This window comes from Rhododendron vialii, chromosome 9a (assembly GCF_030253575.1).
Source record: "Rhododendron vialii isolate Sample 1 chromosome 9a, ASM3025357v1".
Lineage (NCBI taxonomy): Eukaryota > Viridiplantae > Streptophyta > Magnoliopsida > Ericales > Ericaceae > Rhododendron > Rhododendron vialii.
Window position 1 is genome coordinate 34205553 of NC_080565.1, and position 20186 is coordinate 34225738.

The 20186-nt window shown below is 37.6% G+C and overlaps 3 protein-coding genes and 1 long non-coding RNA gene across 4 annotated transcripts in view; 1 reads left to right on the forward strand and 3 right to left on the reverse strand.

Moving 5' to 3' along the window:
- Positions 1 to 20186, reverse strand: part of LOC131300295 (uncharacterized) — a 61740-nt gene that overhangs the window by 15460 nt on the left and 26094 nt on the right. The gene's annotated exons all lie outside the window — the stretch shown is intronic.
- The window catches only part of LOC131300293 (L-type lectin-domain containing receptor kinase V.9-like), a 43784-nt gene that overhangs the window by 6271 nt on the left and 17327 nt on the right, over positions 1 to 20186 (reverse strand). The window lies entirely within an intron of this gene.
- Positions 7795 to 8562, forward strand: LOC131300296 (uncharacterized). The gene is made up of 3 exons (XR_009190911.1): positions 7795 to 8243; positions 8426 to 8454; positions 8535 to 8562. It is a non-coding gene; the product is annotated as an uncharacterized LOC131300296 (long non-coding RNA).
- Positions 10758 to 13059, reverse strand: LOC131300294 (uncharacterized). The gene is made up of 2 exons (XM_058326057.1): positions 10962 to 13059; positions 10758 to 10848 (listed from the first exon to the last, which is right to left on the reverse strand). The coding sequence occupies exon 1, from the start codon at positions 12078 to 12080 to the stop codon at positions 11205 to 11207; it is 876 nt and encodes a 291-aa protein (XP_058182040.1). The 5' UTR covers positions 12081 to 13059; the 3' UTR covers positions 10758 to 10848; positions 10962 to 11204.

Genomic DNA, 20186 nt, shown 5'->3' on the forward strand with positions numbered 1-20186 from the left:
TGCCATTGTTCTAAGGTTACGATTGGTGGGATTGATTCCGGATTATAGAAAAAGAAAAGAAAAGTAAAGAAACAAAAGGATTAGTAATATTCCCCCTCCGCATTGTTTTAATCAAGAGCCGGAGCGTGAGTGATCAAGCAGAACGTGTATATAAATCATCTCATGGGCAATGATAACAAAAATAAATTAAAAAAAATCATATCGTGGGCTTAATAACTACTATGTTTGGATCTTGAATTTGTTAAAAATTTGGCCAGGTGTGACACATTAATCTAAATAGTCATTGGTAGTTTTTTTGTAATATACACGTAACAGTGGATATCATCGTTAACCACGAAATGTTGTTTACATAGGAGTAATAATCTTTGGTGTATCCTGGGTAATTTCCGGATATACTTTCTTTGTACCTTAGAGAGAGGGGCAACTTTATTATTTATACTCTCAACATGCCTCCTCACGTGTAGCTAGACTTTCTTCCATAAGTGGGCTAAACATGTGTAAATTTTAATTATTAGGTAGGAAGTGAGTTTCGAAACCAGGATCTATTGCATGCTCTGATACAAAGTTGAAAAGTCCAACCCACACTTTTCTTAAAACCCAGGTGTTAAAGAAGAGGGAAACTGAGACCTTATAACCAGTACAAATGGGGCATATCGATCTAGATGATGTGATACACATTCCAACAATAACTGCTTTGGACAAAATGGTAGTTCAATCAGAAAATAGCTAAATAGCTATGACCCGTAACCGTTTGTATTTTCCTTATTTTTCTCCCCACTCGCGTAGTGAGTGCTCACTTGTAGTTTGGAGAAAGCTAGAACTTACTTCAAGTTTTATTAAGTATCAAATTATGCAGTACCTTATCCGTACGAAGTGTCCAATAACAGAATTGGTCAACTCTTGGGGGTGTTTGGGAGGTCTCATTTTTAACTTTTCATTTTTAATTTTTTGACTTTTTGAATTATTATCAGAATGTCTTGAATCTTGTAGAATGTTTGGGAGAAATATGTAGAAGCATTTTCAAATAGAAGTAGTGTTTGGGAGATAATTATGAAAATAAATTATGGTTACCATGTTGCCCATAATTGTTATAATGTGTATTAATAGTTTTTTTTTATCAATTTTGTTAAACTTGTTCCAACAGTTGAGCTTAATAAATGTACAAATTACTGTACAAGAAAAGAAAAGAAAAGAAAAACATACTCATTACAATTACAATGTTACGGACGTCCAAATTACAAAAATTACAAACTTATTAAAAAAATTACACAAATTACAACTGCAAATTACGAACTTATTAAAAAAAAAACAAGAAGCACTTAAACGGGATTTCTTGGGTGTTACCAGGGTCCTTCCAGGGTGTTTTGGGCCTCCGAGAAAATGGGTGCAAAATATGAAAAGTTGATAAGCAAAAAAGGAATCTTTCCCCTCATTTTGAATTCTATTTTAGAAAGTGAAAAACAGAAAACACGTTTTGCAAAAAACTCATTTTCTCTAAAACAGCCAAACACTCAAAATAGGATAATAGGGTCCTTGAAGGATGTTTTGGGCTTTAAAAGAAAATGGGTGCAAAATGTGAAAAGTTGCAAAAACGAAAAAAGAACCTTCCGGGAAACGCTGAAAAGTTGAAGCAGGCAAACTTTTCTGTTTTTAGAAAGTGGAAAAACGGAAAACACGTTTTGGCACTCTCTTTTTCTCTCAAATAGCCACACTGGAAATGGGAAAATGGTCCATCGTGTCGCTTGCTTTATGGCCAAACAGAAATGCTGCTGGTACAGCAGAAGTGGCACAGACAGCGCTACGGCGTGCGTTTGTGCCCGTTTCGAATCCAAAAAAAATAATCGGAGTCACTCATTTTGTTCAATATATTTTGCTTAAGGTCTCCGTAAAAAATCAGCCCTATCCGACATCGATAAGGGCCTTAACGAAGCATCAAAAATCGCTTCAGAAATTTTCTTAAGCAATTTTGGATGCTTCATAAACTCTTTTATCGATGTTGGATGGAGCTAATTTTTTACTGAGATCTGAAGCAAAATATATTGAATAAAATGAGCGGCTCCGATTATTTTTGTTGAACCCAAGACGGGCCCAAACGCGCGTTGTACATGCTGTCTGTGCCCACTTCTATTGTACCAGTAGCATTGCTCATGGCCAAATCTTTCCAAAATGGCCCTCCATTGGGCACCATTTGTTTGGGTATAAAATATTTTACCGATTTTTCGGTATTTGGTTGTGTAAAAAAATAGGAAAACAATTTTACATGGAAAATATTTCATCAATTAAAAAATGACTTACCCTTAAATCTTCCCGTAAGTTATTTTTCGAAATGAACCCAATGCCTTTTTACTGCAATTCTCACTGCTCAGTTTCCTCAATCGTCAGTCATAACCCACGTTCAATTCTAATGTTCTCAGATCCCTCAACCGTTTAAGCCCCCCTCTCTCTCTACACTATTTTGTTGATTTCTGAAAATATTTTCAAATATCAACCAAACACCGAAAAATAAAAGTTTGAAGTTTATTTTCCAAAAAATTATTTTACATGAAAAATATTTTACATCGAAACAAACGGAGCCTTAATTTACATCCAATGGTTCAGATCTTCTACTTCCCCAATAGAACGAGATAATAGAAAGTATCACGCCTAGGAATCCTTTGATAAACTGAAAACTGGGGCAAACGTGGAGATAATAGAAAAAATTTACACCCAGGAACTAGAGATTCTGAGATGTTGGGGGCTTCAAAGAGACTGAAATGTGAGAGAGGAATAGTTTCCCTCCACAAAGATACGGTTTGAGATTTCGACGAACACCATTTCCCGCGAGACATTAGGGGATCGAAAGATAGCGGGTGAGATTCTGCAAACGGTAGTTTTTTTTTTTTATATGCAACAAGATTTTTATTAACGAAAGATAGCGGGTGAGATTCTGCAAACGGTAGTTCTTTTATTTTTATTTTTATAGGCAACAAGATTTTTATTAAAAAACTCGACAAATGGTACATCGAGACGAGACCAAATACTAGCCACATAGGATGAGACATAGTATAAGGCCAAGGAAAGGAAACAAAAGAAACGAAAATTTCATCCAATGAGAAAATTGAATGAGCCCAAAACCATCCCCACCATATTTTTCTGCAAAAATGAAACACAATTAGGCACTTCCTCATAATACTAATCAGCAGCAATTGAACTAGTACTTGGCAGCACTTGAGTAGCTCCAAATGCAGCATATGACAGAGAAAGGATAATATCATTGCAAAGCCTTTGAAACAATTTCATCCAGCTACCAAAGATGGCATCTTGCATAATACCTTGACATTCATTGGGCATCTGTTTTTTTTTTTTGACACGCATTGGGCATCTGTAGACGTCAATTTCAACATCCTCACTGAGAAAAGCAGCTGAAGGGAACATCTCTTAGCGCTCCAAAACATTGGAGTTGAAAGAGCTGCAGGACTCAGTAGAGAAGCAAAATTCCTCCACTTATCCCACCAAGATTGAGTAGCAAGAAATTGACATTCAGATCCTCCAGCTCAGCTCAGCTCCATTAGCAACCAAGACCTTAGCAATTCAGTCCCATTAGGTCATGAATCTCCACAGCTCAAACGGATTTGCAGCAAGTTAAATATTAATTCAGTTCATCATTCAGTTCATGTCTAGCAGCAAACAAAAGAAAACAGTAGTTGAACCAGAGAGAGAAAGAATTCAAACTAATTTGGTTCGGCATTCAGTTCAGATCCAGCAGCAACAGAAACTAGCCTCTCAGTGTTGGCTACAGATTCAATTGGTCTCTTAGCCCTCCCCAGATTTGGGAGTTGAACAGAGAGAAAAGAGACCACTGATGTAATACTCTTAGCCCTCCAAGACTGAGGAGTTGAAAGAGTAACGGATCATGGATTTCCAAACAGCATTCTAAACATGCAAAATGTCTCTTAGCCCTCTTACAGTTAGGAGTTGAAAAGAGAGAATAATATTCACTCGATGTAATTAAGCATTTAAGAAATAAGGACACCCAAAACATCAGCAGAAATTAACAGCTTGACCTCAAAGCAGAGAGGGCCCAGACTGCTCTTATACTCTTGGACCTCCAAAGCTTAAATAAGTATTGGAATTTCACATAGAACAACAATCATAGCATCTTGTCCAAAAGTTTCGACTCCCAAGCACCCTCTTAGCCCTCCAAAACTTAAGAGTTGAAAAGAGGAAATATGGCAAGACCTCACATCCTTATACAGCTTCTTAGTCTTCAGGAGCTCCAGCAGTGCATAGCCAAGAGAGGAACTCTTAGCTCTCCAAAGAATGGAGTTGGAACAGGAAGAAAACACAAGATTCCAATCTGACCCCCGACTCTGAAGGAAATAAAAAGACTAAAGCCAAACAGACTAAAAGAAAAAAGAGAGACACACACAGCAAAGGGGAAAAAACCCTAAACCTACTCCCAACCAGGAGGACCAAACACACTGCACCCAACCCCCAAAAAGACCAAAGACCTACCCAACAAACCAAAAGAAAAACACCCCGACACAACCAAAACCACAATATACCACCCTAGACAAAATGGAGATCAAAATAAACCCAAAAGACAAGAAAAGAAGACCAAAAGCCCACCCCAAAAAACCAAACCAAACCAGCCTAGACCAGACCCAACCCCAATACAACCCAGACTGACTCTAAGAAAAACCACTTACACCTTCGATCACTCTCCTAATTCCATCCAGATTCCACTTGAAATCTTCCACAGAATAATCATGCATATTAAATTTGCCTTTTATCCATAGTGCCACTCTAGTTTTAACCAAGTCCACAATGTCTTCCACTTCCCATGGTTTGTTATTGAACACTGTATTGTTTCTACACAGCCAAATAGTCCAAACAACTGCATAAAAAGTGGCTCGCCGGCAAGATTTTTCCAAATTTTTAAAGGTGAAGCTATCCCAGAACAAAAAAAGGTCTTTCAAAGTTACAGGACAGACCCAAACAATATGCCACCAGGTCATCATTTCATTCCATACCCTCCTAGCATCATCGCATAAGATAAGAAGATGATTAGGTGTTTCCTCCTCAGTGTTGCATTAGGGACAAAAACCAAGTTCATCATTAAGAATCCCTATTCTCACCAAAACAGACCTGATTGAAACACACTCCTATACAGCCATCCATGCAAATAGCTCTACTTTTGGGGGGCAAATGTTTTTCCAGACAGCATATAATTCTTTATCTTCTCTGAATTTCTGATCTTCCCATTTGGAATATGCAGATTTCACTGAAAAGGTCAGGTTTTTGCTCCACTTCCATTCATTACAATCCTCTTGAGACTCTTGTAATTGCACTACACTTAGTAACTGGACAAGAGTTAGAAGTTGCTCCTTTTCCCAATCGCACAAAATTCTTATGAAATGAAAATCCCAGTTATCTTGGTTCTGTTTCTTGTTGAGCAGAAATCATGTACAATCTTGAGAATACAGCTCTTAAAGTCTCCTCTCCCAATCACTTGTCTTTCCAGAACTTAATCCTTGTACATTAGTTGACCTTGAACTTGAAACCCTGAATCACAAATTCTCCCATATCCGCACACAAACTCCCTACTGAGCAAATATCCTTCCATATGATAGATGCCTTTCCTCTACATGGTAGCTGAGGAAGCCAAGTCTGTTCATTCAACTTATACTTGCTCAACGCTATTTGTACCCAAAGTGAATCCTTCTCCTTATTAAATGCTTGACGATTTCCTAATCCTAAATTAATGGGTTGCACCATGCGTAAGGCGGAGATGGACGTAGCACAATATCCGGTAAGACCAGAGTCGAATCCACAGAGACAGTGATGTGTGCTGACTTAAAAATTCGGGTTGTTACTGATTAAACTGGCTCTTAGGTAGCCACCCCTTGACAATTGATTGAAATTAACTAAAACCTAGGAAATTAATTATCTTTTTCAAATAATTAAAAAAAAGGTACGATCGTAGGGTTCATAGCACTCGCAATCGGCCCGGGCTCATCTGCTCCAATCGGTGTTCTTAAAAACGTTCAATTTTAGATTGAAAAAGATACCCCGCAAGATGCGAAATCTTAGGGTCACCGTTTACCCATGCGCAACAGAGAATGAGTTTCGGACTCTCATTACCCCATTCACATGGGCTCCGACGATACCCGGATTCGTCCACCAAATGTTTTTTAGTAACCTAAAATTGCATTTTCTTTATTGTTTGAAAAACAGGAGCAAAACGTGTCCGACCTTGTCACGGTATGCCAATCACCCCGCAACCTTACCTATACAACTACTCACTTATCATTAAACAATAAACAAAAGAAACCCTAGATTGAAATATGCTTATAAGAGCATCCACATTGTAATAAGCAAATTGGTATGGATAAATAAATTTAACAACAATACTAAAAAAACATCTCATATTGTAATAAGCAAAGTTACAAGTCTTTTAGCAAATAACCAAATTCCACCGATTTCATAACCAAACTTAACAACTTTTACCAATAACCAAACCCAATAACCAAATTCAAAACTAAAAAATTAAAAAAAACACCTCACATTAGAATCGTCTCATCGAGATGAATAATTTGGTGTGGTCGGGTGCGTGATTGGAACTTGTTTGCAATTAGACATAAGTGCATTGCGTATTGTTGGGGTTTTTTTTATAAGGATACAAAAATAACCAATATGGAGGTCAAGTTTGTTAAGTTTGATTATGAACTAAATGGATAATCAAATGCTGATATGGCACATTTTGGTTATCGATTTTGATTATTCCCATTGCGGATGCTCTAATACGCGAGATAAAATAAATAAGAAATATCAACTAATCAAATATCAACGAATAACTTTTATAAAGAACTGAAATTAAAACGAGTTATCGGAGTACAAATAATTGAACAAAACTTCAAATAAAATTTGAAAGAGAAGGGTTCGGAAGAAAACTATCGGAACAAAGAATTGCCTCGGCAGCCCCGCCCTCCGTTCTAGTTTCGCGTTCCAGAAGTCTCTGACGACAGCCCCGTTCTCTTCTTTTCCATGTATACAGTGATCCCCCCGTAATCAAAACCGTTGCTGCCCTTTTATAATCCTTTAGTGCCCACCGTGTAATCCTCGTGGGCCCACCTTGCAAAGAATGTGCCAATTCCTTTTCTTATTTCCCGTTTCGGCCAAAGCCCAATTCAGTCATACCAATTACAATTAGGGAAAATGACAGTCAATGACATGTTTAGATAATTAATACCCGTTAAGAATATTTTCAGCATTAATAAATGTTCTTAGCTTGTTCTCGACGGGTATTAATTATCAAAACACGTCATGGCTCATCATTTTCCCTTACAATTAAACATGGAAAATTTTTAGGCCGGCCCAATTTTCTAGGTTCAGATTTCAAATAGTCCTGACAAATATATTCTTCTTTATTTTAGACTTTTCATACATTTTTACTATTATTTCCATTCTTCTTAATTTTTTGTCTACGTGTCCATTTTTAGTAAAATTTATATTTTTAGAATCAATTTCTGACCCATATTATTTTGGACAAAAATACCCTTGGCTCTATGAACTAGACTACCAATTCTTATAGTCAGTTTTATGAGAACTATATGAATTGAAAAATACACAATTGAATTAGCTTCACTATACACTAAAATATATAGTTCTCATAGAAAAATACACAGTTCTCATAGACAATCATCATGAACAATAACAGTTCTCATAGAAAAGAACACATTTTTCATAGAAAAAATGGTGAATTTCAAAAAAAACCCCTAGCCTCCATCTACCACGGAAAAACAACCACCCCCTCCCTCTACCAATTGAATCATTAACCCTCCTCATCTATTTTCGAGTTTCAATGTCCCACTTTTTATAAAATCTGTTAACAAAATTGACGGTAAAACACTATCTACCACAACAAATCCCTTAAATGCCCCTCTTCCCCATTTCTTTGTTTTTTGGGTAAGGAAATATCTCTCTCTGAGTCTCTCCCCTACATCTACATATCATCACGTCTTGTTCCTCCACATCTCTTCCCTCCCTAACCTGTTTCTTACTCCATTTGTAACATTCGTTCTCCGTCTCTCCATTCTTAGATCACGTCTTCTTGGATGACAAGTAGCAGCTCTGGTAATAGCAAGAAACGTTCAAGCCCCAGTCTGATTGTGTTATGTAAATGTGGAATTAGGGCTCTACTTGTTACATCCAAGATAGATGACAACCCAGGTAGAAGGTTCTTGGGTTGCATAAATTATGAAGTATGTTTTGACTCTCTGATTTGTTCCCCCATTTCACAATCACGACCTTGGAACAAAAGAAACCCGAAAAGAAAAAAAGCTAATAAAAAGTGTGGGTTTTCCACTGTTTTTGGCATTTTGGTAAAACAGATTTTGCAATTTAGTGAAATGTATAGCTAATTTTTGGTATTTGATTACTGCAGAAGCCGAATGGTTGCACCTTTTTTACATGGTATGACCCCCCGGCCCCCTACTTGTATTAGAGGAATGGATTATGGAAGGCATCTGTCAAGAAAATTGATGAAATTGCAGGTTGAAAATGAAGATCTGCTAAGGAGAAATGAAACAATGGAAATGAAAATTGAGGAATTGATGATGTCAAAGGCAGGTTGAAAATGAAGATTTGCTAAGGAGAAATGAAACAATGAAAATGAAAATTGAGGAATTGATGATGTCAAAGGAGACTGGCCAAAAAAGTTCAAGGCTTGTGCGACAACATCCATCAGTTAACGAAGAGAAATGAAGAGTTTGTGAGGTCCTTAGCATTGTCTGAAGCTAAGGTGTTGAAGCTCCAGCTTATTTTGATTGTTTTGGTAGTTGTGTGCTTTGCAATTTGTCTTAGGGGTTTCAGGTTTGTGAACAAAGGAACTATATTGTTCTTGCCATGAGGGAGAGGTCATGTGATGAATGTAATGCAACTATGTGGACGAATGTAATGGTCCTTTTCAATTTCCGTTTGAACAAAAAAAAATGTAATGGTCCTTTTGATTAGATTATGAATGAAATGGAATGCCATTGTGTGGTTTTAGGCACGTCTTGTGGCTAAATTATCAAGTTCTTTTTCTACATTCCTTTCCCTTACAAATTCCAGACTATGAGCACTGATAATCCATTAAGCAAATACCAGAAAAATGAGCACTGATCTAGTCACAAAAAAAAAAAATTCAATTAAGCAAGAGCCTAATCCCTTACAAATGCCAAACTGGATTTGCCTTGTAGGCAAGAGCATGAGCACTGATCTTTATTTTTATTACCTCAAACATGAACACAAACCCACACACTCGTCATATCCATTCAAATTAGTAAAATACTCGAACCGGGTATTACATGGAAGATCTGCACATGTTATTTTTTACAATCCATAACAGCCAAAGCCAAGCACAAAAGCCAACATGTCATAACAGTGCATAATCCATTACATAACAGTGCATAATCCAATCATAAATGTGACACTCCGCTTTTCGGTGGCCGGCGGTACTTCAGGAAGCGTCCGAACGGAAGGGGGCAAGTCATGGTTTATAAGAAAAGATCCCTCCTACTTGTACAAGGCCTTTTAAAGCAGTGAGGGCGGGCCAAAACGCATAGAAACTTCACAGTCAAACGTGCTTATCCTGGAGCAATCCAAGGATGGGTGATCTCACTGGGAAGTCTATGGGCTTTGGGCATCTAAAGCGGACAATATTGTACAAAGATGGAGCGGGTCATTACATATGGTATCAGAGCACAACCCTGGTCTACATGGTGGGGGTCACCTCTAGAATCTGGTACGAGCACACTGATTGTGCTATACAGAACTAAGTGCCACACCATGGCCACCAGGGGAAGATTGTTGGGCCTGTGTAACGAGGATGTTGCATCCCTAAGGGGGGTAGATTGTGACACCCCGCTTTTCGGTGGCCGGCGGTACTCCAGGAAGCGTCTGGACGGAAGGGGGCAGGTCATGGTTTATAAGAAAAGATCCCTCCTACTTGTACAAGGCCTTTTAAAGCCGTGAGGGCAGGCCAAAACGCATAGAAACTTCACAGTTAAGCGTGCTCATCCTGGAGCAATCCAAGGATGGGTGACCTCACTGGGAAGTCTATGGGCTTTAGGCGTCTAAAGCGGACAATATTGTACAAAGATAGAGCGGGTCGTTACAATAAAAGCCATCAGTCATAACAGTGCATAATCCATTACATAAATTAGTCCTAATTTAAGTAATTTTTAAGTCATAATAAAGTGCTTCATCCATAACATAAACTAACTGCTGGCATTAAACAAAAAGCTGTAACATTGACTTAAAATGCAGTCCATATGGTGTTGAAGAAGTTGCAGCAGTGACTCAAGATCCCTCCCCATAAGGTGTTGATGAAGATCCTTGGCTAGAAATGCCAAGCCAATGACCAATGCCAGTCCTCCTTCCATTGGTTGTTGCAGTGATTGAAGCTTCACTTCTACCGTTTCCTCTTCTTCCACCAGCTACACCCCTTCATCCACTTGCATGATTTCCTCTACTTACACCACCAGCAATTACACCCCTTCCTCCACCACCTCCAGTTGCACCCCTGCCTCTTCCGCCACATTTAGCTCCACTCCTTCCTCCAGTTCCACCTACACCCCTACCTCCACCACTTTCAGCTACACCCCTTCCTCCACCACTTTTAGCTACACCCCTTCCTCCACTTCTACCTGCACCTCTTCTTCCACCACCAACAACTACACCCCCTCTTCCACCACTTTCAGCTCCACTCCTTCCAGCTCCAGCTACACCCCTACCTCCAGTTGCACCTCTTCCTCCACCATCTCCACTTGCACCCTTGCCTCTTCCACCACCTCTAGCTCCACCTCGTCCTCTTGCCTGTTGAACCTGTAAATATTGTGAAATCAGACAAATAATTCAAATCGAAATCAAATACTTTAAAGACTACATTTAAAATTGAAGGTAGAAATAAAAAATTTGAACCTAAAGATTATATCTACTTGTGTTGGGGCTTTGCATGTTCTGGAATTGTGTCCATATTCTCTGCACTTTCCACACTTTAAAGACTCAGCTTGCTTCCTTATAGCATTTGGGTTCTTTGGCTCATCAACAACTCTTCTCTTTGCTTTTTTGGGTCGGCCAGCCTTCTTCCTCAATGGAGGAGGCATTATGGGATCATAGTCTGTTTGTACCCACGTTGACTTATCAGGAATAGGGTAGATCTGTCTATCCCAAGCCCTAAGCTAGGTGCTGATATGGTAAAATTCATGGACATAATTTTCAGGCTTGCCTTTGTCAGTATAAATTGCAGCTACACCATGGATGCATGGGATTCCTCTCAAGTCCCATCTTCTACATGTGCAGATACAGTTATCTAGATCCACAAGGTAAGTCTTTAACTCATTAAAAACTTCAAATATCCTCCCTCTAGAGTACAGACACTGACAGCCCTTTGCCCATTTTTTTATTCCCTCTAGCTTCTTATGAATTGATGGACATAAGGGACCCTTAAACTTTTGAATGTATTGCAGCCTCTCTTGAAATCTCACCATGAATTGCCTCCTAATCATCTCCAACATTGTGACTATGGGCTTGTCCCTAGCATCCATGATCATTTCATTAAAAGACTCTGCCAAATTATTAACAATAACTGCAGATTTAGCCAAACCACTGAATTTCCACCTTGCCCAGTTTTGCACATTTTGATCTAACATCCATTTATGAGCTGCTTCATTCAAAGCCTTCAATTCATCCATTTTTTCTTGAAATCCCTGTTGTGTGTATGCACATGCAGCCTCCCACATTGCATCTTTTTCATATTTATCTTTGAAACCCCCTAGTTTGAAATTTGCATACAAATGCCTCATATAGAATCTATGTTCATTGGCTGGTGTGACCTTTTTCACTGCCTCAAATAGTCCCTTCTGCCTATCAGATATGAACACCATCCCACTACATCTTCCTAAGGCACTTACAAGATTTTCAAGAAACCATATCCAACTACTCTTGTTCTCTGATTCTGCAACAGCAACCGCAAGAGGAAACATTTGGTTGTTCCCATCTCTAGCTATTGCACTTAGGAGTTGACCACCATATGGACCTTTCAAAAAAACATGCATCTAACTGTATCAAAGGCCTACATCCATTAAGGAACCCACCAACCTGGGCCTCATAAACTACAAACAACCTCTGGAAAATTGGTGAATTTTGAAGCCAATTCCTTTCTACCTTAATCATCGCTGTGCTACCGGGATTATGCCTTCTAACCATCTCACAGTAGTCCCATAACCTGAGGTATTGTTCATCATAGTTTCCTTGAATTAATTCAAATGCCTTTCTCTTAGCCCTGTATACTTTCATTTTTGAAACATTAACCATCCATTCCCTCCTCATAGTGTTTTTCATCCCTTTGACCTTCAGTGTAGAATCATCACTTAGCTTATCAATGTATTTTGTAGCCAACCATGCAGATGAAACCTTGGGATTGTTATAATTCCTACCACATTCATGAGGACCTATGTAACTCTTAACTTGAAATGCAGTATTGTTACCATCATTGGATGCATGAATTCGAAAACCACATTTTTCCTTGCATATTACTGTGGGTCTTTGTCATTTTTGACATATGTGAAATCAGACCCTATCTTTACATGGTACTCTCTAAGAAATTTCCTGAATTCATACACACTCTTGAACATTATACCTTTCACCACTTCAGGATCATCCATGTCCTTAATCTCATCAAACTGAGTATATTCAACTCCATCACCATGTTCCTGTGTTTCACTAGGAAATGTTAATTGTTCAGTGTCACTACTATCACCATCAGAAAGGTCATCCATAAACTTAGAACCTGTACAAACCCTTTTTTGAACCTCATGAATCTCTTAAACCTCCTCTTCAATAGGGACATCATGCTCCTCATTCTCTTCACTAGACATTACAAGCCCACTAGTATCACTCTCACTGTCTCCCTCATCACCCTCATGTTCAGTGTCAAGGTCTAATTCCCTTGGGACATTAAACTCCTCATCATCATCTTCACTTCAATTATACATCCCAGGAGAATCAACATATACTTCAATTGGGACATTTAACAAATCAATATCACCAGTCAACCCTACTAGACCACCATCTAAGTCAGCATTTGGTAGTTTATGGTATATGATAGAGTTTCTCGGACAACCCATTTCCTCAATAACATCAACAAGATTAGCATAAGTGAAAAGGTTTCGGTCAACATTGCTTATACCTACAACCCCACCCACATACTTTCTCTGCGGTGCATCGATAAACCTACCCCGAAATAAATATTCAATGTAACCCACATTTCCACCATTTTTTTATGACCTACAGATGAACAAAGGGGACCAGTTCAATGAATTAGGGCATATCAACTCCATATTTAATACAAGCAGACAAGCAGGAGGGGACCACTACAAATCTTTGTAAATAGAAAAATAGGAGGAGATCAATAAATTATTATTAAACCAAAAGGGACATCATACCACACCCCAACACATGCATAAAATTGTAATTTTATACTACTAATTTAACCTTTTTTTAATCACTAATTACCTGGAAGACAACTTTAGATTCCGGAAGAGGATTTTCGATTCTTCTAAAAAAATGAGAGAAAAACAGGGCTTGCGATTTCTTTCTTAGCTACTTCATTAGTGTGTCGCGTATGGAGCTCAGATCTTCTTTTCCATCACGTATGAGAGAGAAACAAGAGAGCTCATGTTTCTTACGAAGGTAAGCAGATTGGAGAAGACTTCAGGAATTTTACGGTTATAAGGATTTTAGGGTTACAAGGGTTAATGGGGGAAAACGAGAGTTGTTCCCCGCCCAAATGATTTTAGGGTTATGGGTAATATGGACGTTTCGTGTTCTACGTTAACGGCAATTTTCAAAAAGTGGGAACTCGAAACTCGAAAATAAATAGAGGAGGGTTAATGATTCAATTGGTAGATGGTGGGGGTGGTTGTTTTTCCGTGGTAGATGGAGGGGGTTTTTTGAAATCCACCCTAGAAAAAATAGAGTTCTTATAGACATTTCTCATTTGAAATGGTTATGTGAACTGCAAAATACATAGTTCAAAAGCCTCACCACACACTAAAATACACAGTTCTCATAGACAATCATCATGGACAATAATAGTTCTTATAGAAAAAAACACAGTTTTCATAGAAAAAATACAGTCCTCTTAGAAAATATACAGTTCTTATATAAAATACACAGTTCTCATAGGGAGTTCTCATAGAAAATACACAATTCTCATAGAAAATACACAGTTCTCATAAACAGTTCTCATAGACAACTATCATGGACAATAACAGTTCTCATAGAAAAAAAACACAGTTTTCATAGAAAAAACACAGTTCTCATGTGAAATGGCTATGTGAACTGAAAAATACACCGTTCAAATAGCTTCACCACACACTAAAATACACAGTTCTCATAGAAAATACATTGTTCTCATAGAAAAATCTACAGTTCTCATAGACAATCATCATGGATAGTGACAGTTCTTATAGAAAAAAACCCAGTTCTCATAGAAAATATACAGTTCTTATATAAAATACATAGTTCTCATAGGGAGTTCTCACAGAAAATATACAATTCTCATAGAAAATACACAGTTCTCATAGACAGTTCCCATAGAAAAATACGCAATTCTCATAGACAATAAACAGTTCTCATAGAAAAATACACAGTTCTCATAGACAGTTCTCGTAGTCAACACACAGTTCTCATAATACATAGTTTTCAGAGACAGTTCTCATAAAAAAATAAACAGTTCTCGTAGAAAATATACAATTCTCATTAACAGTACACAGTTTTATATAAAAATACATCGTTTTCATAGAAAATACACACGTGAACAAAAATTTAAAAAAAAAAAAATCAAACTAATCAAAATCAAACGTGTACAATCATTTTTTGTGTACCAGAGATGGCTTGTCCATGCAATAACGAGTGCATAGAATAATACCCATTCCTCCCTCCTCAATCAACGGAAACTCCATTACCAATTACCGTTACAGGTTGATCAATATTAATTTGCTTTAATTTCGTATTCGATTCAGTCCAGCCGGTGGTTTTGTTGACTGCTGACGCCCTCAAATCCTACTCTCTCTCCTTTGTCGGGTCCTTCGCCGTCGACCTCAACAAGTTTTGCTATGTTCAATTCGACGAACGCCGCGAAACAGCCATTGACGGTGGTTGTAGCTCCAAACGTGGCTGCACTTTGTGGTCAGAGTCTTCGCAGTCATCATGGATAAACTCGTAATCCGTGTCATTGGCATCATTGGAGTCGGAGTCGTGGATGAACTCATAATCGGTGTCGTAGGCACTATCCGTCAGTGACTTTGGGATCGTCGACGATCAGCCACCGCTTGATCTTCTAGCTGCTTCTACTTCCGGTAACTCCGAAGCCCAAAGAGATAGCGACGCCGCCACCACAACAACGACAGAAATTAGCGGAGAATGCATTCGGAAATGAGGTCGTCGTTGACATCATCATTGGCAGCACAGACAGCGCCAGTGGTGGCGGCGAAGTGGAGGGGACGAGGTGGTGGTAGCCGAGGTGGTCCCCCCCTCTCTCTCTCTCTAGAGTTTTGGAATGAAAAAGGGGAGATCATGGAGACCATATTCGTCTGAGCTCGGGGCAAAAAAGTCACGACATAACACATCCGAACCTATATAGGTTCAAAAATACTATTCAGGGTTGGACATCAAACCGAGCCTAAAAAGAGGAACCGGCTTCTAATTTTCTAATTAAACATTTACTTTGGGCCCACCAAATACACGTGTGAGTTGGAATATTTTTTGCAACCCATTTCACTTCAAACACCACTGTGCTACGGAGGAAAAATTATATGGCACAATTCACGGTTCGATCGGCAACTACCGTATTAAGCTTCCAAACACCTACAGTATACAAACTAAGTATTGAGTTCCGATTAACAATATAAATAAACTTAACAAAGACAAATTAGGAGGCGCTAATGTGAACATTTACGTGCCTATCATTAAACCTCCACCACCACTTAGCGAGCAATGCCACATTGTGTTCTGAAAGCCTTTTGATCCCTAATCCTCCAAATTTATTGTTTTTGGAGAGCTTTTCCCAATTTATTAATGTAGTTTCCTTGTCCCTTCTGATTCTCCCCATAAAAACCGCCTTTGCATTCTTTCAATCTTGTTTGCAACTGTTGCTGGCATCTTAAATAGGGACATATAGTAAATAGGAAGGCTGCTCATATTTGAAATCAGCAGAGTTAGTCTTCCAGGATCCAGCCGTGGACATACGCCTTCTCCTCCATACCTTCAATGCCTTTTCTACCTTATCAATAACAGGAGCCCATGTTTGAATCTTCATTGGGTTGGCTCCAAGAGGGAGTCCCAAGTACTTCATAGGGAGTTTTCCACTTTTACAGCCTATGATAAGGGCCAATTTGTTGACAGTTTGCTCCTGGATACCTACACCACATAGCATACTCTTGGACATGTTGATCTTTAGACCTGACATCTCTTGAAACCACCTTAAAACTCTTTTAATGCTAAGGATTTCACCTAGACCATTGTTGCAAAACAGAATTGTGTCATCAGGGAATTGCAGATGTGACACATGCACACCATTTGACTCTGAACCAATTTGAATGCCTTTGATTGACGGCAGATGTGAATTTTCTCCATTTGTGCTCTTAGCGTCGTGGTGATCTGGAGTCTTGAATGATTGGGATATGCTGTCCATTATTTGGGATACCAGCTGTCCATTTGTGCTCGTAGCGTCGTGGTGATCTGGAGTCTTGATTGGTTTGTTGCACCACTCCAATCTCCTCACATCACATCTCACTCTCATTTTGTTTAGAGTATCCACAGTGGTATAATCAAAACCAAAAGGTTGTCAAAGTTGGGAACATTTGCTCAAAAAAGAGCTCACATTGGAATAACCAAACCTAGTAACCTCTTAACAACTCATCAAATTTTGGCCATTGGATAATCAAAACTAACAACTTTTTACCAATAACTAAATTTAGTTGTTCCTACATTTTTTTAATCAAGTACAGTATCATTACAATAAAAACCCCTCTCTTCCATTTTCAACATGTTTCTAAAAAAAATACTTTTAATAATATTTTTTATTTTTTTGCAAAAACTGTTGTGTACTTGAACTGTTTTTTCCCAAAACAGTTTTTTTTTTTTGGCAAAAACAGTTTATTTAAAAACTTTTTTTTTCAAAAATTGTTCTTTTAAGAAAAAAAATTCAAAGAACCATTTTTTTATTCAAAAACTTTTTTTTTAAACTTTTTCCCGAAAACTATTTTTTTAATCAAAGTTTTCAAAAAACTATTTTCTCTTTTTCAAATAACCTATTTTTATTAGTTTGAAAACTATTTTTAAAAAATTATTTTCCATGTCACAATTTTTAGATTTTTATAAGTTGAAAAGGTGATGTGGCAAGTTTTAGTTATTCAATTTTGATTGTATTATTGTGGATCTCTACATTGCTAACCTTAGCAACCTCTTAAATGAATAATCAAGAAATGATGTGGCAACTTTTGATTATTGACTTTTGGTTATTCCACTATGGATGCCCCTATTGCAGCCAACCAATCATTTATGCATACATAAGCAAATCTAGCAGAAACCCTCCTGCTTAAGGGTTGTTGTAAGTCTAAAATTTATTTTGATATTTTTTATTTTTTTTGACTTTTTGTTTAGTTTTTTTTGTAATTTTTTGAGTTAATCGTTCGTTTGACAAGACGAATCGGAAACATATAAAATATGGATCGATGTTGGAAAAATTTAAAAAAGATGCCACTTTAGACAAATAAGCTAGACATCCATTAGAAACTTTTTTCGTTTTTAGTGAACTTTTTTTTTACTTTTCGTCATAATTTTATACCTTTAGACTCCTCTTGTCGAGGCAGATAATTAATCTAAAAAATGTGACACGAATCTAACAAAAATCCAAAAGCAACGAACAAAACACACAAAACAAAGAAGAAAAATAAGTTTACAAGAATGGAGCCTAACTATGGTTTACACTATTAATGTGGGTCCTGCGTGTTCAATAATTTAGACTGTATTATTACCACAATTACTACAATAATGTCACTCTCATCATTCATAGTTTCACACAGACTAAACCTGTCCCAAATTTGTTTCCTTTTTTTTCTTTTTTCTTTTTTTTTTTTCTATTTTCATTCTGTTATCTGGAAAACTATAATATCTAATTATCTATGGATGTGGGGGATGACTTTTCATTAGTTATTTGTCGTTTACTGAGTTAGTGGTGTAACACATTCAATTTTGTTATATCTTGATTGTGGTGCTTGAGGATTCGAGTCGTTATAGGTAGGCATTAACCGGTTTCTTCTGTGCAATGACCGGAAGAAGAGAGGGGGGCTAGCTAACCCAACCATAAGGAATCAGAGCGGATCTGAGAAGGAGAGGCCCAATCTTGAAGAGCACGCCACATCACTTTTTATCGGCATTTGTTAGTTTTGCGTCAAATTTATGTGAATTATTAGTTCGTACCCAAAAATAATTTTTGGCTTATTTTTGTCTCGTTGAAACAAACTAATAATCCACATAAATTTGACGTGAAACTAACAAATGTGAAAAAGAAGAATTCAAAGACAAAAAAAAAAAAGAAAAAAAAAGCCAACTAGCTTATTTAAGCAAAACCTAGCTTTAATTGGTCTTTTGTCTTAATTTTAATATATTTTGTGAAATTTTTCTCACTAAAGAAAAGAATGATCTTCTTTTTGGCTTCCATTTCGGGTATTTGTTTGGTGATTTTCGGTTAGGGCTGGCCCCTGGGTGAGCGCAGCAAGCCCTGGGTTTGGGCAACCCTCGGGCTGGGACAACCAAAATAAAAAAAACATTAGTTGGACATAATAAGTATAAAAAAGTTCCCTGCAGAAGCACAGACCCTTTGATTGTTGCTGTGGACATGGAAAGTTATCAAAGATTTGACGGACACTGAGTTTGATTCCCAGGATCTCACCGCCTCTTCACTTTCTTTTTCTTCCCATTTTTGTGCTACTACATCTTTCCTTTATTACCTTTTATTTCTCCATTTTTGTTTTATCTCTTTTTATTTTTTTCTCAATCTACAATATTATGAAAATCAAATTACTTTGTTGAAAATTTATTGAAAATTTTCGATTTAACAAACAACATTAATGTATAAGTGATACTCCCTCCGTCCTCATTAACCGTCCTTTTTAGGAGTTGGTGCCACTTTTTAATTGTTTATATCTCGTAATGTATAATGTTTTACAAGATTTTAAAAATATTGTCTAATAGAACTAATTGAGCTCTATCAAACAAGATTCGTATTTCATATAAAATTTATTACTGATTTAGAATATAACTTATTATTTATCAAGTTATAATAGAATGAGGGACCATTAAATGGGGGCGGAGGGAGTATGTTCTTACATTTAATTAAAAAAAAGTCATAGCATAAATAAATCGACCGAGCTAACATGGTTTTTATTTTTACCCTCGAACTACTATTTCGATTGAGAGATTAAAGAGATTGGCTTTGATTTCAATTGAAAACGAGGCTCACTAAGAGCATTTGGGGCTATTTTAGCTTTTTACACTTTTTGAGACAGGTCATTCTTGTCACATATATCAACTAAAAAGCACAATAAGTCAAAAGTTAGCGGAATGGGCCCCGAATTATTGGGAGGGAGGGGGGCTGGTGTGCCCCATTTTGGGGCCCATCCCGGTCTCTCTCCGATGATCGAAATCGTTCACTTTGTAGAGCTCGTCGAGTAGAACAACTATGAAAAAAATCAACTTAATTGGATATCATTAAGTACCTGATCGGAACCTTTTTATCTTAAAAAGAATGAATCCGAAACACTGGATCAAATCCACTGTAACCCATGGACTGAGAGTTATATGGGCTCCGATCAGGTATTTAATGATATTCAATTAAGCTGATTTCGTGCATAGTTGTTCTACTCGACGAGTTCTACAAAGTGAACGATTCAGATCATCGGAGCGAGATCGGGGTGGGCCCCAAAATTGAGACAGCAGCACGTTGCTGTCCCCTTGGGGACAACAGCCCCCACCCCCCCAAATTATTGGGTAAGTAAAGAACGATGGCTCAATTCAAAATTTTGTTTCAAAAAATGCAAGGAGAGGTTATTTTCTTTGTGTTGGATCATGCTAATCATAAAGCATTATAACCAGAG

What these genes read in the sequence shown, in the direction of transcription:
- LOC131300294 (XM_058326057.1), bottom strand. Translation starts at nt 12,080, where the DNA reads ATGCATGTTTTTTTGAAAGGTCCATATGGTGGTCAACTCCTAAGTGCA.